General features: G+C 40.4%; 1 protein-coding gene across 2 annotated transcripts in view; it reads left to right on the top strand.

Annotated features, from left to right (window-relative positions):
* APP (amyloid beta precursor protein) overlaps positions 1-20600 on the top strand; it is a 216158-nt gene that overhangs the window by 62097 nt on the left and 133461 nt on the right. For both annotated transcript variants that reach the window (XM_064152349.1, XM_064152350.1), the window contains exon 3: positions 11726-11855. In XM_064152349.1, coding sequence (XP_064008419.1) covers positions 11726-11855 — 130 coding nt within the window. The remainder of the gene's footprint in view (positions 1-11725; positions 11856-20600) is intronic.

Genomic DNA, 20600 nt, shown 5'->3' with positions numbered 1-20600 from the left:
AGGTTGGAAGAGACCCCCAAGATCATCCAGTCCAACCCAGCATACAGCCTTGTCCAGTCAGCTAGAACATGGCACCAGATGCCTCATCCAGTCTTTGCGTTAACACCTCCAGGGATGGCAAGTCCACCACCTCCCTGGGCAGCCCATTCCAATGGCAAATCGCTCTCTGAAGGACTTCCTCCTAACATCCAGCCTATACCTCCCCAAGCACAACTTGAGAACAGAATCATATCCTGTTTTAAAAGACCAAGACATGGAAGTATTAAACACTGAATGTGCATTTCTGTGCTTTTCACGAACGAGAAATGTTACTGATCTGATAGTTTCCAGCAGATTTGCTCACTGTACCTTTGCTTCTTGTGTTCAATTCAGTTAGTTTTAAGGTCAAGTTGTAGTTAAGAATATCAGGTTGTCTGCCTCTAACTTGTAGATATCCCAACCTTTTTCTCTATTCCTTTCGCTAAAGGACTAACCCATGCATGGCTTTGTTGTACTCTGGATGATGGAGTACAGCCACTGTTTCAGAATACAACCCTGTATTACCATTTAGATTCTTGGTACTGGAGCCTGAAATCAGTTTCATGAAAAGGGAAATCACAGCCGCATTTGTCTCTCAGGGCATTCATACAACTGAATCTAGGCTCCTAGATTAATACATTACCCTTTGGCTAGTTCTGCACTAAACTCAAGAATGCATAAATTAATTGGATTATTAAAAATGAGTTCCCAGGCCTGTTACTTTGTGACAGTTCTTGCATGGCCCTGAGGACAACTTCGACATAAAGTAGGTCATTTTGTAAGCAGTGGAACTTGGAAATAGTTGAATAGATAATTTTTTTTCAAGTCTCTTTTCACAGATTTATGATTCAAACTGTGATTTACTCAACAAACATAACTGAGTCACTATGTTCCTGTTGGGCAGAAAGGTAGGAATTTGTTTAGGTGAAGTTTGTGAAAGTCATTTAGTTAGGTATTTGGTGATTTGAAATGTATATTATAGCCTGTTTACATTAATTTATTTCAAAACCTGAAGAAAAGGAAAGTGTAACTTTGCACATGTAGTAACTTTTCACCAAGCTATTAAACTTTTTAATTTCATGCCTTCAAAGGGTATCTCAGGCAGAAATTGCTAGCGTGGGGTCTGGGGTTTTTTTCCCCTTCCAACCCTTTTTGAAACTTGTCATGCTTGAGATGAAATAATGTTTCATGTTCATCATGATAATAGCAAAAAGAAGGGTCATACTGTTTGTCGGTTTTGTATCTTCTCTTTTAATGTTTGCTTTTTAGAAATAGTTTTGCCAAGGAATGCTCTTTTGAAGGTCCAGGTCGGGTAGCTGAGCCTTTATTATAGCCTCTTGGATGCTGGTACTGTAGCCAACACAGTTAAGGTTTAAGTGCCCTCCTTTTGTGTTAGTTGGTGCATACAGATCACCGGTGTTTCATGCATCAATGAAAGGAAGGAGTTGCTGCCATGAGAGTGCTTCTTCCCACTAACATGTGTGCTGTTGCAAGGAATGGCAGCCTGATGAAGAATCTGGAAAACCAGACCTTGGCTTTCTGGCTGCTTATGCTGTCCCACCTTCCTTGATACAGTGGTAACAGGAATCAGCAGTAGGGTTTTTTTTTCCCCTAGAACCACTTCTGGCTGCCTGTCTTTTCCCTCTTGGGAGCAGTCCTTACAGTTCTTGCCCTTTGTAACCGATATGCTACTTTGAGATAAAATTAACTCAAACATGGAAACAAACAGGAAAGCAAAAAAAACCACAAACCCCTCCTGCCCTGGAAACCCAAAACTTAATTGCTTCTAGCGATGCCATAGAGAGACAGGCAGGTGCAGCCTCATCTTTTGTGTTTCTGCTCAGAGTAAAACTATAACTAGGCTTACAGTGTCATGACAACTTCTGCTTTGCTGCGTCTCTGTGAATGAAAATTTCTGCCTATGGAGAAATAAAGTGCTTGCTGCACTTAAAGTAGTGTGTGCTTTAAATGAGCAGGGAAGTAGCTTAAGAGAAAGTAAGAACAACTGTGTTTACTCTGTGGTTTTACAGTATGAACAGCTGGATATCCTCCATAATTACACAAGAGAGATTTAAGAGACCTGATGTGGTAAACAGAATTTGTCTGGCAAAGCTAAGATTTTTTGTTTGATTTTTCTTGTGGCATGAAAATATTTTTTTGTTATAAAGTCAAGGACTTGACAGGCAGTGAGGAGAATGTGGTTGACCATGCAGCCTTATTTCTGCTTCCAGTGGCTTCTGCCTTCACTGTGTGCAGAGGAAAGCACTCAAACATTGTGAGAGTGTTCAGTTAGGTCTCCTCTAATGCGTGGAGCCCTGTGCGTGACTTAAGGTTGAGCTGGCTGCCTCACATCTGGCAGTTCTTCTGAATGCCTTAATTGCAAGGTAAGTGGCAGTCTTCCATGAAATTCCACATAAAAGTATGTTAGGGATTTTTATGGGGAGAAATGGTGTGTATAAGAAGCTTTGTGTGAGCAAACCGATCAAGGAGGCCTCTGTACTAAAACTAGCTCATGTTTCCATTGCTCTAATACTAAAAGCATTGGGGATACTATAGCAGGACTTTGTATATATCTTGCTCATAGAGAAAATCAGTGAGTGCATGTTCTCATGACCAGGAATAAAACTGCAGCAATATCTTGATCTCTTCTTCTCTGCCCCCATCTCTCCATGACATCTCTGGATAATGCCTAGAAGATTCATTTTCTCCTCACATGCACACACCAGTTCTTCTCATTGAGTTGTGGTTTGTGTTTTTTTTTCTTCTTCCGTAGAATAGGGTCAGTAATGAGGGGAATTTTGGTTTTGAAATGTATACTGGCTTTTGATGCTTGGAGGAAGAAGCAAAGAGGTGTAAAAGATGCTTAAAAGAAGAGGGCGAAGCATTTATCTCATAGCATGGGACTTGTGAGTCACAGGGTGGACGTCAGGTCAGAAATGGGTACTAAGAGAATGCCAGAATGAGTGGTTTGGAGAAGTGAGAGTTGAGGTGAAAGGAGTGGAAATAGTGAGTTTTATGGAAGGAGACTTGAACAGCTGTGCCATGTGGAGCAGCTGAGATGCTGGAAGAAGGGAGGATGGCTTGTCAGATGGGTCTGAGATAGCTTTAAGATGCTTGTGAACCCTCAGCCTCATCTAGGAGCTTGACTCAGCTAATGCAGCTGCATCCATTAAAAACTCCCAACCAAGTCTTTATTCCCTTTCTCTTCCCTTTGGGAAAGGAGAAGGCCTAATAGCATCTGTCCCTTGTTTGGTGGCCAGCCCATCCCTAATCCTTGATAACAGGCAAGAAGAAGAGTAGGGGAGACTAGGATGTGGTGGCTGGGACATAGCCAGCATGACAATATACAGTTCATTTTTTGTGAAACACAACAGCTGCTCTCTGCAGATGTTGGACCTCTGAGGCTCTCCACAGTAGTCACCTCAACCATACATGGCACAGTTCTTTGTTGGTGTGTTAATATCTTTGTAAAGCTTGCATAGCTTCTGTTCTCTGCCTTGGCTGGTGATTCTGTACAGACATTGTGTCCGTGCCTATGACAATTGTGTTCATGTGAGAGGACTGTAGAGCTGTACCACCGCATGTGTTTTATGGTTATAGTGGGTGTTGTTTTACGTGGTTAGCCTGAAGGTTTAATCAGGAGTTATATCTAGAGCAGGGATACAGAGAACAAGGGTTTAAAATAATAACTCACCCTAGTAGTTGCTGAGGAAACAGACAAAAAGTTGCTTGGTTAGAGTGGGAACAAAAGGGCAATAAGCATTCATAGCTGTATGTTAATTGTGTGCAACCTCCTTTTTTCTTTTTTCTCTTTTCCTTATTTGTAAATGAGAGAGCTCAAAGGGGTCTTTCCACAGCAGTTTGAGTCCTATGTTGTTTTTTTCTTGTGGAGGTGTTTAGTTTGATACAAATTTTGGCCTTTAAATTACATGACATTGCAACATTAAGTAACAAAACAGCCCCCCAAAACCCCAACAGACTAAAAATTCCTGCTTCTCAAGTCCCAGTTCTGAGTTTCTATCTTAATAAAAAATCAAACTTACCTTATAGCAAGACCTTTTGTAGTGCAGTACACAAATAGTTAAACAAGTCAAGTAAATTTTACATGAGATGGCAGGATAACTTGGATCTGCATAGAGCTGTCTTTTACAGGTACAGACTGCAAGAGGGAGAACAGGGCATTTCATTCAGGGTTGGCTGTGCTTGTGTCGCTGCTGCTCATAGGATGTCACTGCTGCTGCAGGGGATCCGGGGCAGCTGGGACTCTGCAGCATTGCTGCTTCCAGTGTTGTAGATTGAAAAGCTTGCAGAAACACTGAGCATGGACAAAGAAATAATTATTACATGCTTCCTCTGCGAACATGCCAAATGCTTGAAAAGGAGTCTCGCATGTGCTTGTTACTGCTCTTCAGAAAAGTATATGTGCAAAACAGATTATGCTAGAGTGCCTGGTGTGAGATAGACATGGACCTGCTTGGGTGGGTTTGTATGAGAGCCACAATGATGGTAGAGAACACAGGAAGGACTAGACTGCTTCTACTATGAGAACAGACCGAGAAAGTTGGGGTTGTTTGGCCTGGAGAAGAGAAGGCCTTAGAGAAGCTTTCCAGTACTTATAAAGAGCCTACAAGAAAGATGAGGAGGGACCTTTTCTCAGGGAGTACAGTGATGAGGGGTAACAGTTAGCTTGGATATTGGGAAGAAATTCTTTACTGCAAGGGTGGTGAAACGCTGGAACAGGTTGGCCAGGTTTGATGGGACTTTGGGCAACCTATTCTAGTGAAAAATGTCCTTGCCGTGGCAGCCGGGTTGGAACTTGATGATCTTTAAATTCCCTTCCAATGGAAACAATTCTATTATTCCATAAAACTATTGAGCAGCAGCTGGTTTTTAGTTTCTTTGTGGTTTGTACATGTAGGTAGCTCTTTGTCCCTGACAGGAAATTATTAAGAAGGATTGTATTTACTTACTTAAAGATATGCTCTAGAAAGGAATAGAAATGGTTTTGATCCAACTGTAATTCGTTATTCTGAATCAGAAGGGTTTTTTTCATACTTGAAGCCTTGTTTAGTTCCAGATACGCTTGCTGTCAAAGGATGCTTTCCACAGGCAGTTTTAAGAGCACAGTCTTTCAAAATGCTTGTAATTAAACGTGCATGTTCTTCTGTGCTTGAAGTAGCTATTTTCACAGTGCATCACTGAAGTGATAAAAAAAATGCCTTTGTCCATTTAAAGAGCAGAGGTAAATGTCTACCTTGTCACATTCATGATTTCTGTTTACAGTTTTAAAAAGCCAACTGGCTGATAATTTCTGTGAACAGCTCTCCACGTTAAAGAACCATTCATAGTGAAAGTGTAGAATATTCAAAGTACAGAGTTAGGCGGTCCAGTTGGAAGGAAACTTGTCTACACATCAAATTGATTGCTTTTATTTTCCCTTTTCAGGGGAAAAGGTGGGGAAGGAAGAGCAAGTAAAAAAAATCTGGATATAGTCCAACTTTACAAATTTGAGTTATTTCTCCCTTAAAGTAATTTAAAAGATACAAATGATTCAAGTTTCTAAAGATACAACTGTTGAAACCACTCTGAATTTTGTTCGCTTTATAGCAGTAATTTCTTTTCCATTTCTTTCATCTGTATGCTTCTGTGGTCAGTTTTGCATTCAGTTTTTTATATAGCTACTTTTCACTGATTGCCTGAGACAAATTTCAAGCAGAATGCCAGCTCATAAAAACCTGCCAGGTCCAGGGTGCATTAACACCAACTCCTCAGCCACACCATGCAGAGAGACTGGACAATGTGCCTTCAGGGAGACTGAGCACCTTTTTCTCATTATGAAGAGTACAGAGTTGAGCATTACGTTTGAATTCAGACTTGCTGTAACAGGTGCTAAAGCTCCTGTCTGAAAATCTAGAAACCAAATGTGTGATCTGACTGAAGCCAAGATTATGAGTAGGTACAACAAACAACTGAAGGATTAAGGAAAATGAAGGAAATGATGAGAGGAAAATGTATGCTGCAGACTGGCAAAGTATTTGGTGGCAGTTAAACTATCACAGATCTCTTGATTTGGAACAGTCAGAATTCCAGATGATGTGGGATGCAGTTGGCAGAAAAATACTAAGGTGTTTAAATAAAAACCCATCAACTGGTTACATATCACACCTTGATTTTAAACAACCTTTTTTGCCTCTTTCCCATGTTCTCTGCCATTCCAAATCGTTGGTGAGCAGGAACACCAATTTCTGATTGTCCTAGACTAAAGAATTTGAAGCACACAGTTTTTTTAGTTGTTTGCTTATTTTAAAATTCATATTAAAGCATAACACCAGCCTGTTTCGTAAGGAGTGTATGTACAAGTGCATGCATGTGTATGTCCATTTAGCTGTTTACATGGTTGAAGCTTACTCTATTAGTAACCCTGACCATTCGATTCTCTGGAACTGACCTTTGTTTCCTTCCCAAGGATGATTCTGATTTTAGAATATACACATGAAATTTCCTTAAGTTCAGACAGAAGTATGAATAAATCTGTACCACTGATTTCAAACATGATCAAGATTAATATGTACTTACTTCTATCATGATTTTAATGGAGCTATTTCAACTTATTATTGCATTTTCTGTTACACAATCTAATCATCATCTGACCTTGTAAACATTTTAAAAATTTATTTGAAAATATTGTGAAAGAGTCAATATTTGGAATGGTCAGAGTTAATCTAGAAGATGAGAAGCATAATTAAGAACATCAAGAGGTTTAATACTATTCTTTTGAATCTAAATGTCTTCTAGTATCAGAGATGACTGTCTCATGCTTATACTCAAGTATTACTTCCAGATTGCACCATGATGTATAGAATTTGTTTGCCTCTGCTGAGTGTGTATGACTGAGTGGAGAAACCTATTTATACATCGAGTATTAGGGACTTACTGAAAAAAAAAAACTATCTTTCTTAGGAATTTCAGTTGCATTTAATGCTAGTATTTCAGCACTAGCAGAGGCATTACCCAGAGAGGCTTGAGAGTCTCCATCCTTGAGATAGCTTTTGAATATCTGGACAGTGTCACAGAATTATAGAATCATTTTGGTTGGAAAAGGCCTCTAAGACCTTGTCATGACCATATTTCCCCAGCTGACCCTCGGTAACATTCAGAAATTACCTTGGAGTAAATTTAAGGTGAACAAACAGCAAACATCTGCTGAGTTAGATTAGTTTGATCCAAGAAGTGTTGTGTGAAAGCTTTTAGTCACGCCTTAAGCACTTGGTTAGACAAGAGGAGAGGGAAATAAGGAGAAAAGAGAGAGAGAATGAGTAGAAGAAAGAAAGATATCACCCACCTTTGGATCCAGGGACATCTTTACAGGATTAGTTGCAAGTTCTTTGGTGATGGGTGTACATCTAGCAGTCATCAAAGATGGCTGGTATTCATCATAAGATGTTTGCAAGTATCATTGTAGTGGTTGAGTAGGATTATCCTTAAGTGGGCATTTCCCATTTCAACAGTGGGTAGGCTACTTGTTGAAGCACCTTTGGGGTCACAGTTGTTCAGTCTCAGCACTCAAACTCACTCTTGTTCATTAGTTGTATGGCAAATTAAAGATCTTCACAAATTTTAGATTTCTGGAAGGTAGGCTTGGTCACACTAAACGAACTGTTCTTAGAGTTGAGTACTTGTGTTCAGGGTACAGCGTCTTGTCATCGCTCTGTCTCTTCTTTGAGCTCCTTCCAGATCATCTCAAGTCTTTCTGAGCTGCTGGGTCTGGTATTCCAGTAAGTGCATCACCTCTTGTGCTGAGAAACTCTGCCTCCCTCTTGCCCACAGTGTAGTGTGGAGAGATTACATTGGCTGGTGGCTGTCACCCACATCTCTACCCAGCCCATGCTGAAATGTTTTGCCCATCTCACGTGAGTGGCCAGTGCTATTTGTGCATGAAAGGCTGAGGATGGAGCAGTCTTTGCTGGCCATGCTGAAAGGCCTTTGGGCTGATCCTCTTGTAGACTGATAGCAGTGGCCTGTCTGCTTTTTTTACTGTAATGTGTTCCTTGTTTGCCTCACATTTGTTTCATAATAATCCCTAATCTCATGTTAGGTAACACATTATCAACTAGTTTGTTGTAACTAGCGTCACTGCTGTTATCAACAACACCCTTGTACATAGAACAAAGTATGCTTTCTTTTATTAAGCATCTGTGTTTTAGTCCTAAACTCGTGTCCCATCAGATTTGGTAGTAGTAAAGAGCAATGTAAACAAGATTGCATTAAATTCTAAGCAGCTGGACTGCAGAAGCTTTTCAGATTTTTGTTCTGAAGTTAGTATTTAAGGACACTTTGTAATGAAAGCAGAAGCCAGTGAAGATCTGACTTGTGAATTTTGATTGCCGGTTAAAATGTTTGTGTTTCTTTTTCTTTCATTATTTCTTTTAAAATATACTAAAGAAGTTAACTCTGTAGCAAGTTATGATGGCACTAAAAGTTTGGATCTCCTGCAACTTTCTAGAGCTGCTCGCTTTGACTCTCTAGAAGGAGCAGTAGCTCATTAGGGACACTATAAATAAATATGAGGCTCATTTTTCTGTGTCACTAAGTAGGTCCCACTTCAATTCAGAGCAAATACCTTATATAAGTCTAGTGAGGGCAACTTTCCTCAGCTCATAAGCATTGCTGGTGTTAACTCATTGATAATGAAATTCAAAGCTTGTTTTCTCTTGTGAAGGGTGGACAGAGCTTTGTGTGAGCTGTCAAAGGAAATTAGGAGTTTAGTAACTGATGTAGAAGCAGAAGAGGAGGCTTCTTTGTATTTCTTTGTCCTTATGTGCTTTTGACAAATACTATTATTAACTGCTTAACATTTGGTCTACTCTACTAACCAGAAGTTAAAATGGTGAGTTTGGGAAGTAGCAAAAATAAAGTCAATATATTAGAATTTTTCTTCTCCTCTCTTCTTATTGTTTCAATACAGTTCTGCAGTAATAGTTCATTATTACTCCTTACTCACTTCAGGAAAACCAGTAAGTGCCTTTGCTCTCACAGATCAGAGTCCTATCTTTTGTAATTTTGAAACTATGTATGTGTTCCTGTAGGTGCATAACTTGCTTTGAATTTTTTTCTAACTTCCTTTTTTTAGCATTCCAGTTCAAACAGTTGTGAATTTTGGTTTAGTTGTCATTTAAGGAATTTACTTCCTCTGTTTCTGACAAGTGATACTTAACCCTGAGGAATGTTAAAATATCTTTGATGAGAACTTGTTGGTGATACTGTGATACATCAAGCACATGGTTTGTGATGGCTTTTGGTGTTATGTAACCATGACCTGTAATGGGATATCTGCCAAGTATGAACTTGGAAGAGTGCAGCATGATGTTGCAGAAGGCAGTGCCCAAAGAAAATCTAGTCTTTTTCTTGTATCTTGCTTGTTAGCTCTTGAAGTAGCTATGATGCCTTGCAGTGCAGTATTTACACAGCAATTCAAGTGTGAAATTTCCCACTGCGGTGACATCCTAATCCATTTTGGCAGTGCTGTGACAAGAGTCAAGAGCATAGGTGTGCACAGGCCTGTTTGGTGGAACTGAGAAGACCCAAGGGAAAAGGAAGAGATTGAGGAGGAAAGAGGAGCTTTCTTTGAATTTGCAACCTTTCTGCTTCAGTTCAGAGTTCGATATTTGAAGCACTGATGGAGCAGGTGGAGTAGCGAGTCATTCTCTAGTCTCTTTCTGCAAGTAGTGTAAAATTGGTGGTATACTTGTAGTATGGACAATGACCACCTGTCCTGCTGACAAAAAAAACAAAGCAAGCCTACACTCTTCTAAGTGTAGGAAACTTTCACTCTTACATTTTCAGTTTTATTTTCTGGGGTTTCTTGGACTGTCTCTAGTGTGCTGTGCTAATATAGAAGGTTGCATGTGAAGCGTCTGTGTGTGTGCATAAAGCGCATTATTTATATCCTGTGTCTTTCTATAGTCATTTCCTTGGTGGTGTTATTGCACCTGGCCTTGTTTTGTGGGAGAAGTTGTTCATATAGATCAATTTTACAATTATACTAGCCTCTTACTCTCTCATAATGAATTCTTCTCAAGTATTTCTATTCATGCGTAGACTGCTTTCTGTTGTGACCGTGCCTGTGTATCAGGCCACATTCATTCAAACATTTTTGATCTCAAATCTGAAAAGGCTGTATTGTTGTTTGTTGGCATCTTTTAAAGTTTGGAACTTTTGCTTGAACTTCAGTTAAAGTAGCCTCTTTCATCTTTTTTGCCACACTAATGTTTTAAACCTTCAATCAGGCGCAGTAGGAAGCACTAGGATGCTCTGAGCTCGAGGGAAGGGCTGTTAAGATTCTAAAGGTGGATTTTTCAAATGTTGAATTTGGACTCCCAGAAACCCAATCTTGACCCTGCTCTCTTTAGCTGAGATTTTGTTCCTTTTCTGCATGGTGTTTTTGAGCCATCTCCCAATTACTTATTTTACCTCAGGCTTGTTCTCATTTCTGGTAGATATGAGCAGACCATAGTTTTCAATCCATCTAAACCCTCAGAAATTGGAAATTGGTAAGGATTGCTTGAGGAGAGGAAAACTGGCACCTTCTAGGTTTGTTAGTGCTGCTAGATGGTTCGTTTGAAAAATCAAAAGCTGTGTTAGCAGCTGCTGTGGGACAATGACAGTTGAGTGCACAGAGTGAAGCAGCAGGGCCTGAGCATCCCCACTGGGTGTACTTCACAGGCAGTGTTTTGGTTAGCTTCAGTCTGGTGATGTGGACTAACCAGGAGCACGTATTCCTGGTGAGTTTTATCCACAAGGACTGCAGATGACACGCTCCAAAATCATTTCACAGGGTGAACTGCAGTGTAATGCGAGGCAGTGTGCTACCAGTGAAATGAAATACTCATGTGAACGGTAGCTCAACTGGCAGGTGAATCTGAGTAAAAGGTCAGTGGCTGAGACCCATCCTTGCCTGATGGGAGGGCAAGAGGCCTGATAAGTCATTACTGACAGTAAAATTAAAAAAGGAATGGAATAAAGGGACTGAGTGGGATACCAGGCCAAGCATGTGGCTTGATCGATGTTGTGGCTTGCCAATAAATTAGTTTGTTGGTGTCGTGGTTATGGGTGTAGTAGGTACTGCATCGTTAGGAGTAGACATGATTTTGATCTCTGCAATTTAGGGAAGTTGGAAATACATTTATATTGCTGATTTAAACCCGAAAATGAATAGCTGGTTCAAAAAACTGTAAATACTCTGCAGACTGCAGTGGGAAATAATTACAATGTTTATTAAAATGAGAAAAGCGTAAAAATATGCTTTAATTGTATATAGTTAGGACCAATATATGGAGGTTGGGAAGGAAAGTGATAGTCTTAGCATGGAGAAAGTATTTTACTCAACTGTGAAACACCTGCTTAGCTGATATTTAACATAAGCAAGTAGAACAGGCCAAAATACAAATTTTGACAGCCAGATGTTGCCACCATTATGTTCTGAGCTGGCAGACACATGTTTTCACTGATGAACAAACACACGAGCTTTCCAGCTAAGGGCACATACTCATACCATGAAATCATTCCCTTACACAGCAAAAAAGGGAGAAGATAGGAAAATGAGTATTGTATTGTGATAGCAATTTTACAAACACTTGTAATGGTATTGAATGACCCAGAGTGCACACTTGTGATAACACTTGTCTTTTTTTTATGCTTTCAATACTAGGTCTACCCTGAATTACAAATAACCAATGTTGTTGAAGCCAACCAGCCTGTTACGATCCAGAACTGGTGCAAGAAGGGATGGAAGCAGTGCAACGGTCACCCGCATATTGTGGTTCCCTACAGGTGTTTGGGTGAGTGACCAAGTAGCAGTCTATTTTTTTCCTACTCTGTTTTGTTCAGTCTCTTCATGAAAAAGGTATTTATGTAAATTTCCTATCCTCTGCATCCCTGTATTGCCATCTTCTCAGAGATGAGTTTTGCCCAGTGGTTCAGGCTTTTGGAACAGCACTAACAAGAAGGAAAATACTCCTTTTTCCAAGTATATTTTCATCAGTGGCTGAAAATCAGGCTTTTGCTTAGGCTCCCGATTTTTGTCTTTATGTGACTCCTCCCCTTCTTTCCTGTTACATAGATGTCTGTGTGCACCCAGTTTGCAGGCATTTTGCTTGTCTATTGTCCATCTTTTCCCTGAACAAGTACTACCTTTTCCCCCACCCTTATTTTGCATATCTGGTGTTTTTGTAACGGTTCCTTGTTATTTTGTCCTGTGTCCTTGGTGCTTTGAGTCAATTCACCAATTGAAAATGAAAATTCAGTCCTTAGTGTTTTTTGTTAATCTTTTACTTCTGTCAACATTCAGAAAACAGAGCCATGTTAATTTGTTTTCATTAACATTCTAGGCACAACATTTTCATGAGATTATTCCATGAGCTATTTAAATATGTTGCTTTACCACTGCTGTATGAATTGTGATAAATTAGTTGCTTAGTTTCATGTGTAAATGCTGGAGTTCAGAGTTAGACATTGTTTTTCTACTCAGACACAGCAGCTAAAATGTGCAGAAAGAACTGAGGCCAATTATTCTATGGAGTAAATAATGAAATAAATTCATAAAATACAGAGTTTTTAAATAATCTCCTTCCTTTATGCCTGATGCTCAGGCAATGACTGTGCCAACCTAACAAAACTAGGACTGCAGAGTAGCTAACAAGCAGCAAAGGTGCCAAAACACCATATTTGCAAAAACTGTGCTAAGAATTATTAGGGAAGTTCTATTGTTCAGTAAAGTTTCTAGATCTGTTGTTTGTTTATATGGACACAAAATAAGTGTTTCTAGAGCTGCCGTTATGTCATTGTTGATGCTGCTGTAGGTAAGAAGGACTAATTTAATCTGAGCAGAAGTGTTCAAGAAGAACCCAAATTCAAGACTTCCAAATGGGGAAAGGACCTGCCTCTAGTAATAGGAATCCTGACCACAGGGAGGAACTTGCTGTTCTTTGTGTGTTTTCCAGATTTCTGTGTGAGTTGAGTTGGTGACTTCCAGCAAAAATTTCAGTGCTAAAAGGGACATTCTTTTCTAGCCATTTATTGTTGTGTTTGCTCCAGTTTCCTATACTCAAGATAAAACATCAGCTTGTAGTGTCAAGATAGTTGTAGAGCCAGGTGTGCTACTTGTCAGAGGTGGGGCAGAGCTGCAGTCTTCCCTAGCTTCATCAAAATGTACTTGCTCGAATTCTGTGTAAGTGTATTTGCATTAATCATATGTGGCTGAAGAAAGTCAGACTGGTGGAATTTTAACACCTATTTTTTTAATTATTTATTGCCATGATAAGCAAAGCTCTGAATTATGATCACTGAACTATTACGCTCAGGACTCTCTACTCGTGTAGATTTCATGAGTGCCCTGGAGAACTTAAAACCTAATTTAAGATAAAAGACAATGTCATCACAAGAGCAAATGAATATAAATTGGCCATGAATAAATTCATAAGGAAGTTTCTGCAAGAGTAAGGAGCTCCAGCAGTCGTCTGGTAAAAGGAATAAGTAGTCTAGTAATTTAGAATGAAGTTCATAAATTTATGAACAGGACTATATTCAGTTCCCTGCAGGAATGAAGAGGGATTCAGCTTGGATTTTTAAAAAGGTGCCTTTCCTGAGTTGCAGTTTTGAATGAAAAATTGTTGGGAGTTGAATGTCTGCTATCTTGGGTAGCAAAGTAGCCTTTGTTTGCTGTAGGCAAAAATTTTAAAGACATTTAACTTAAGCACCTCATGCCCATTAATGCTTTGCCCTTAGCTCCTATTTTCTGTTTTAAAATCCCTCCATATGCTGTTTTGTTCTGATGTCCTTGTAACTGAAGGTTGCACAGTGCATGTGCACCAGCTGTCCTTTGTGTGCTAGCAGCTACTGTGCGATTTTTGAAGCTGAGTACTGACAGTGCCCATTCTTCAGGATTTTTTGTGTGAATAGAGCTCATTGACTGGTAACAATTAAGGTGCCAAAAAAAAGTTTGTCAGTGGGCAGCTGATTGCATGGTCGAGTCTTAGAAAATTTCTTTTTCTGTACTAATCTTGCCTAGTATCTTGAGTCAGCTGATGGTTTCTTCTGTCCTGACATTGTTTTCCACTGAGGTGAGGAGCAGTGAGTGACGGAAGTGTGTCTGCCTTCAGGCCAGAGCATCTTCGCAGTTCATTTGTGTCCTAGTCTTCATCTGAGGCTTTCTGAAATGTGTAAAGAGTGCATCAGTGAAGCACTTGGCTGCTCTATGCACTTTTTCTCTTGAGACTTGTGCACAGTGGTAGTTACTGCAGCCACTTGTAGCGGAATACTTTAGTAGTATTGATCAGATCTATTAGATTATACAGATCTGCATTTTCTTGAGTGGATGCAACTAAAGCAAACCCAGTAATTTAAAAAGGCAAAATGAAAGCTCCATATATGACTCACCCATATATCTTTTGGGTGACTGCATGAATATGCTCCCTAAAAATCTTCTACCCGATCCCAAAGAAGAAAAGCATTCTTAATTTAAGATATGATTTTTTGGAAGGGCTTTGCAGTGTTCTTGAAACTGGAAGCTTTGAGAAAATTTTCTTGTGCAGTATATTCAGTGTACCAAGGTATTCTCTGCACGCTGCCAGGGACACAGGGGGTTACTTCAAAGTTTCAGTTCATTTAAGAGGGGAAACTTCTTGTGAAAAGAAAACTGAGTAAAATCAGTTACTTTTCTGAACACATTGAAGGCGTTTGCCTTAAAAACCATCTTTATCTTCCTACTTTTAGAAAATGACATTTTCCAGAGTGTATTATGGCTGAAAGGTCTACAGGAATCTAGGTGGGTTTTTAAGTCTTTTTGAATGATGTTGTCAGACTGTTATCATCAAGAAAAAAACCTGTGATTTGAGAGATTTAAAATTACAGTTTCAGTACTGCAAATATTAAAGGGTCAAATTATGCTCTGAATGAGGAGTGTTCTGCTTGATGTAGTCATGAATGTGCTTTGATGCTCAGGCAAAGATGATGAGCCATGATGGAGATGTGCTAGAAAAAGAGTGAAGCTCTGCAGTCCTTTCTTGGCATAGTGGTACCCATGCAGCATGCAAAAAGCAGGTGCTTTTTAAGACCAAACCCTCCTAAATGGTGACTGTAAACTTGGTGTGGGGCATGCTGCAGGGTTTCATTAGGCAGTGCCAGCAAGCCTATGACTTTCATTTTGCTTTGTGGAAATTGTTCTTGAGGAGCAGCTTGGTCACAAATCTGGCATTGTTAATGCTGGAGGGAGACTTGTCACCAGCTGCAGTAGGAGGGTAGGATTTCTGCCTGTGTTGAGGCAGTGGGGGCAATAAGCACTTCTAGTTTTTTCTCCTCTTCTTGCTTCTTGTGTGAGGAAAAGCAGCTGGAGAATTTCAGCAGTGTGGGCTGTGAAGCTCTTTTCCTGGCTGGCAGCAGGAGCAGGCACCCTTGTCCCAGTGCCATGATTCTTTCAGTATCTTAGATAAATGTATGGCTTTGCTTTTCTGAATAGATGATTTTTCATTTACTGTTGGTGAAATAGAGAAATAGAGTCCAGCCTAGCTGCTCATTGTGCACTGTAACCTTGGAGAGAGTAAGAGACATTAAATTATGTGAGTGTCCGTGGATCGATACATGGGCATGGCAAGCAAACAGCTGCCAGGTGGGGTGGAGGGAAATTAGCAGCATTGATTGACGGCACTGTGTAAAGTGCTTCGGTTGCATACTCACATGTGGCTGTTTAATTTTACTGCTAATATATGCTGCTAAGCACTGCATTTAGGCAGTGTTTGAAGAATCCAGATGTACTGGGGCTGTTCAGTCTGGACAAAAGGAGGCTCTGAGGTGACCATATTGTGGCTTTCCAGTGTCTGAAAGGGGCCCACAAAAAATCTGGGGAGGGACTTCTTAGGATATCAGATAGTGATAGGACTAGGGGGAATGGAGTAAAGTTGGAGATGAGTAGGCTCAGACTGAATATGAGGAGAAAGTTCTTTCCCATGAGGGTGGTGAGAGTCTGGAATGAGTTGCCCAGGGAGGTGGTTGAGGCCCCATCCCTGGAGGTGTTTAAGGCCAAGCTGGATGGGGCTCTGGCCAGCCTGATCTAGGGTAGGGTGTCCCTGCCCATGGCAGGGGGGTTGGAACTAGATGATCCTTATAGTCCCTTCCAACTCTGACTGATTCTATGATTCTATTGAAATATCATTATATACATAGGCTCTGTCGATCAGAGTGTGACTGCTTGCCATCATTTGTTCATAAACCAATGGACTGGGTTTTGGGACAACTGTATTTTGCTATTTGTGTAGTAAAAAGCTGGCTTCTGTTTCTGGTTTTAACAAAAAACATCTTTGACAATGTTTATTGACTTGTCGTGCTTTGTTACATTAACAGCTTGTGAAGTTAACCACTTGTTGATGTCAGAATAAAAGGTGCATTCAAATTTTGATATGCAGACCTAGCCAATTATACCAAAGAAAACACCAAGGTTATGCCTAGAATGAATCTTTAAATAGAGATATGTGTAATTGACAGTTCTTTTGTTTCATCTGGCATTCACTTGCAGTTAAAACTGCAGGATTTTTTCACACAAGCCTGTGAAATTGCTATTTACTTCTGCTACATGGCAGTACTTGTCTTTTTTTCCTCTCAACTATGTGCCTATTTCTGCTTGCACTGGCAAGCTTCTTTTCTGAATACATTGGAAAGCCTTTCCACTGGCTTTTCCACACGGTACCTAATTAACAGAATGACATTAACTAATTGTCTCAGAGTTTTCCTGTCTCCTCTAGTTTAGCTCTCCACCTGCGGCTTGCCTCAGTCTCCACTCAGCCATGTTGCTGATGCAGACAAGCCTCACACCACGTCTTTTCCTAAAATAAAGCAATGCACTTAGTTTCACCTACACAACCACATCCTGTCTAGTTTTTTCTGACAGCAGTAGCTGACAGAAAAGAGGGGATCTCCAAAAATACTGCCAATCTGGATCATTTTGTGGGGAGACCATGGGTAGAGAAATTCTAGGTGCAATGAAAGGCACAGCTATTCATTGGGAGAAATATTTCATCTCCCTTCATTGCTCTCTCAGAGAGTGTTCCTGCCTAGTAGTGGTATTTTTGATACAGAGCTGGTGGGTGGATGGGAAGGTCCTACCTGCACAGACTAGGCACATTATTTTTGTGACGCTGTAAGCACTGTAGGGACAGCAAGGTGTTTGAACATACTGGCTTCCTTCCACAGCAGCAGAGCCTTGGCAGGTGCTCCCTAGCCAAGCCCCTGCCCAGCTCCAAACCTGTGCTTGGCTGCACACTATCAGCTCCTTGGCGTTGTGCTGGCAGTCAGAGATTTCTCCCTTCTGTGCATACTCAGGGCTGAACTAATTGCCAAAAGCTTTTAGGGGTTCACATCTTCAAGCGTGTACTTAAATGTGCTTCTGTGCAGCAGTGTAATGAAGAGCATGCCCTGACATGCTTCATTGGAGAGAAATGCTTTCTGTTTATGTGTGAACTCTATGACTCTGAATATATTACGGTTAGCTTCCGTAAAAGAATAAAGAAAGGCGAGTGTTAAGCATCAGTTAGATTGCTGATCATTTGTGCAAACAATAGTGAGCTTATAATATTATTATCATTCTAAGCAGCTGTACTGCCTCAAGGTTTAGAACTGTTTTTCAAGTATTTTCTTAAAGTGGCTTTTGGTATGTTTCAAGGGACTGAATGTCATCAGCTGGAGGAAGCAGTGGGGAGTAGGCAGAGAAATCCTGATTGAGATCACCCACTACAAGCACAAAAGCTTCCTCAGGCAGACACAGGTCTGTTCCTGGAGGTTTCCACCTCCTCACTTGAGCCAGACATCAGTTCAGCTGTTGGTTTAGCCAAATCCTAGTGAAAGGCATGTAAACCTCAAAGTGAAGAGATAAAACAAAATTAGCATTCTGGTGGTGACCAGAATGTACCTTTATGTATGACTACGAGTAAATATAGACCATCTTATTTTTATCTAATGAACCCAAAAGAAGAAATCAGTCTAAACATCTGTACTGCTCTGCATATTTAGAATGTATGTGTGTTTTACTCGTTTGGTGACTGCAGTAAGTTCTTGATAAAGGACTTGCAGAACAGGTCACAACAGGTCACTTTATTTTAGGAAGGAAGAGTGAGAGGGAGAGAAAGGAAATGTGCATCTTATCACGTGTCATTAAATTGATTTGCATATGAAGCATCTTGCTATAAATTTCATATCACCTAGCTGGAAGCAGTGTTAAGATCTCCTGCTAAATACATTCCAGTCTCAGAGGAGGATTAAATGTTGCCAACAGAGTTGATGCAGTCATAAACTGCGAAGAAAGATTAAGTGATGGAAATCACTGGATATTTCTAAAACGTGCCAGGGAAAGTCCTGGATATGCAATTCAGTAGGCCTGTTTGGGGTGATGGTGGTGCTTTCTGAAGTGCTGAACACCCAGGAGTGTTGGCTTGCAAGTATGACATCAAGCAAGAGGCTCTGTAATCCTGTTTTTTTTTTTAAAAGGAGTATATAGGCAAATGTATGTGCTTTGATTGTAACCTACTTCTCTCCTTCTTTTCGGTATCTCTGAGGGCTGTTCCCTCTCTTCCTACCGAGGTGCTCTCTCACTCTGGCTTTTCCAGCCTTGCTTTCTTCTTTATTTCACCAAGCACTACTCTCTTGTCCATCACCATTCAACTCAAGCCTTCTTGCTCTCAGGCACTTATTTCTTAACATTTCCTTCTGAGCAACCATCTTCTTAGCTCAGCATCCATCTCTCCCTCCCAACACATCCTATTCTGCTCCCTCTCAGCATCTGCTATCCAAGCCAGTTTTACTGTCTGCAACTACCTGAAGGGAGGCTAGCCAGGTGTGGGTTGGTCACTTCTCCCAGGAAACCAGCAACAGAACAAGGGGACACAGTCTCAGGTTGTACCGGGGCAGGTATAGGCTGGATGTTAGGAGGAAGTTCTTCAGAGAGAGAGTGATTGGCACTGGAATGGGCTGCCCAGGGAGGTGGTGGAGTCACCGTCCCTGGAGGTGTTCAAGAAAAGTCTGGATGAGGCACTTAGTGCCATGGTCTAGTTGACTGGATAGGACTGGGTGCTAGGTTGAATCTTGGAGGTCTCTTCCAACCTGGTTGATTCTATGATACTTGTGTCTGTTTCCTAGCGTTTAGTCAGCTCTTCCATACATCTCCTATCATCTCATTTCACATCTCACAAGCCAGGCAGATACAGAGAGAGTCTGTGATCCTTCCTGCGAGCAATGAGATCAGTCTATTCTGGCACAAAGGCAATGTAACACTTAAGAGGGGGCAAAAAAATACACTTCTGTCCAATCAAAAGCATGGTTTGGGTTATGAGCATCCTGACAGGTGTGTATAGATCAGATGTAAAGTATAATTACCTCAAATTAGCTTGTATTTTATATTTCAACAAATTCCAATAAAATTTGCTTTATTAAAGCACTCTTGATTATGACTGAGGGTTGTTTCTGATGTTGATTCATTTGTATTGAAAGAAGATCCTGTTGCTGTGTTTGTCAGATGGCTTAACCACTGCGAGATACTCTACTTAAAGATTAGCTAGACTAAGATGAGTTTGTGTTGCATGGAATGGCCATAGGTTTCCCCCCTAGGGGAATCTGCTGAATGTCTTAAATGCAGATCAGCAACTCCCTGTTTATTTACATCTGCATTTAATGCTTTAAAAAACAAACAGAAAACCCTAACAGAAACCCCCACCTTAAATCCTTAATTTTTTTTTTAGTGGCTTATGTTTTATTTTGTTCTCTGTGCATGCAGTTTATAGCATTGGATAAGCTGAAGATTTCTTTAGTCTTTCTTTGAAGTCCATTATCTTGTAGGCAGGATGGTGAATACTGTTGTGTCTTTTTGAAGCGCTAGCATTGTGCTTCTTGTGCATCAAATCCAGCATTGCAGCTGAATGTAACAAGGAAGCTCAGCAGAATAATGTTACAAGTTTTGAAATCCAAAGACGATAAAGCTACAGTAGCAGGCAGAACTTTGGGAAGGAACCTCTTGGTTCCTATTGATACCATTGAAACTGCATTTCAGAAGTCTTATGGGAAGAGTGGATTAGGCTTGTGCTTCAGAAATACAGATGTCTTGACTGAGGCTGCACTGCTCTCAGTCCTGCATATGCTGGAAATAGCAAGTCAGGTCATGATTCAATTTGACATGCTTTGTGCAGAAGCAAATGGATTACTTCTGTGGGAATGCTGGGCATAGTTCCTTGGGTTTTGTCATTGAATATGTCTGTTGCTGCTTCTAGAGTATTATTAGGTCTGAGAAAAGCTTAACCACCTCTTGCTGTGTGGTAGTGATTGTGGGCTATCAGTAGCCTGTGAACAAAGGCCATTACTGTGAGTCTTCAGTTGTATGTCGATGTCCATGTTGTCTTTTTCATTAATGTTCAACAGTCTCACTGTGCCCATGTAATTTGGAAGTGGCCTTGCTTTTAAGTTCTAATGTGGTTTCTAAATGTAGGGTTTCTTTTTATGTCACTATGCTTTCACCAAGACACCAGAATTAACTTTAATGAAAAATGCTGGTT

This window comes from Pogoniulus pusillus, chromosome 12, assembly GCF_015220805.1.
Source record: "Pogoniulus pusillus isolate bPogPus1 chromosome 12, bPogPus1.pri, whole genome shotgun sequence".
NCBI lineage: Eukaryota > Metazoa > Chordata > Aves > Piciformes > Lybiidae > Pogoniulus > Pogoniulus pusillus.
This window is presented reverse-complemented; position numbering and strand designations above follow the sequence as displayed.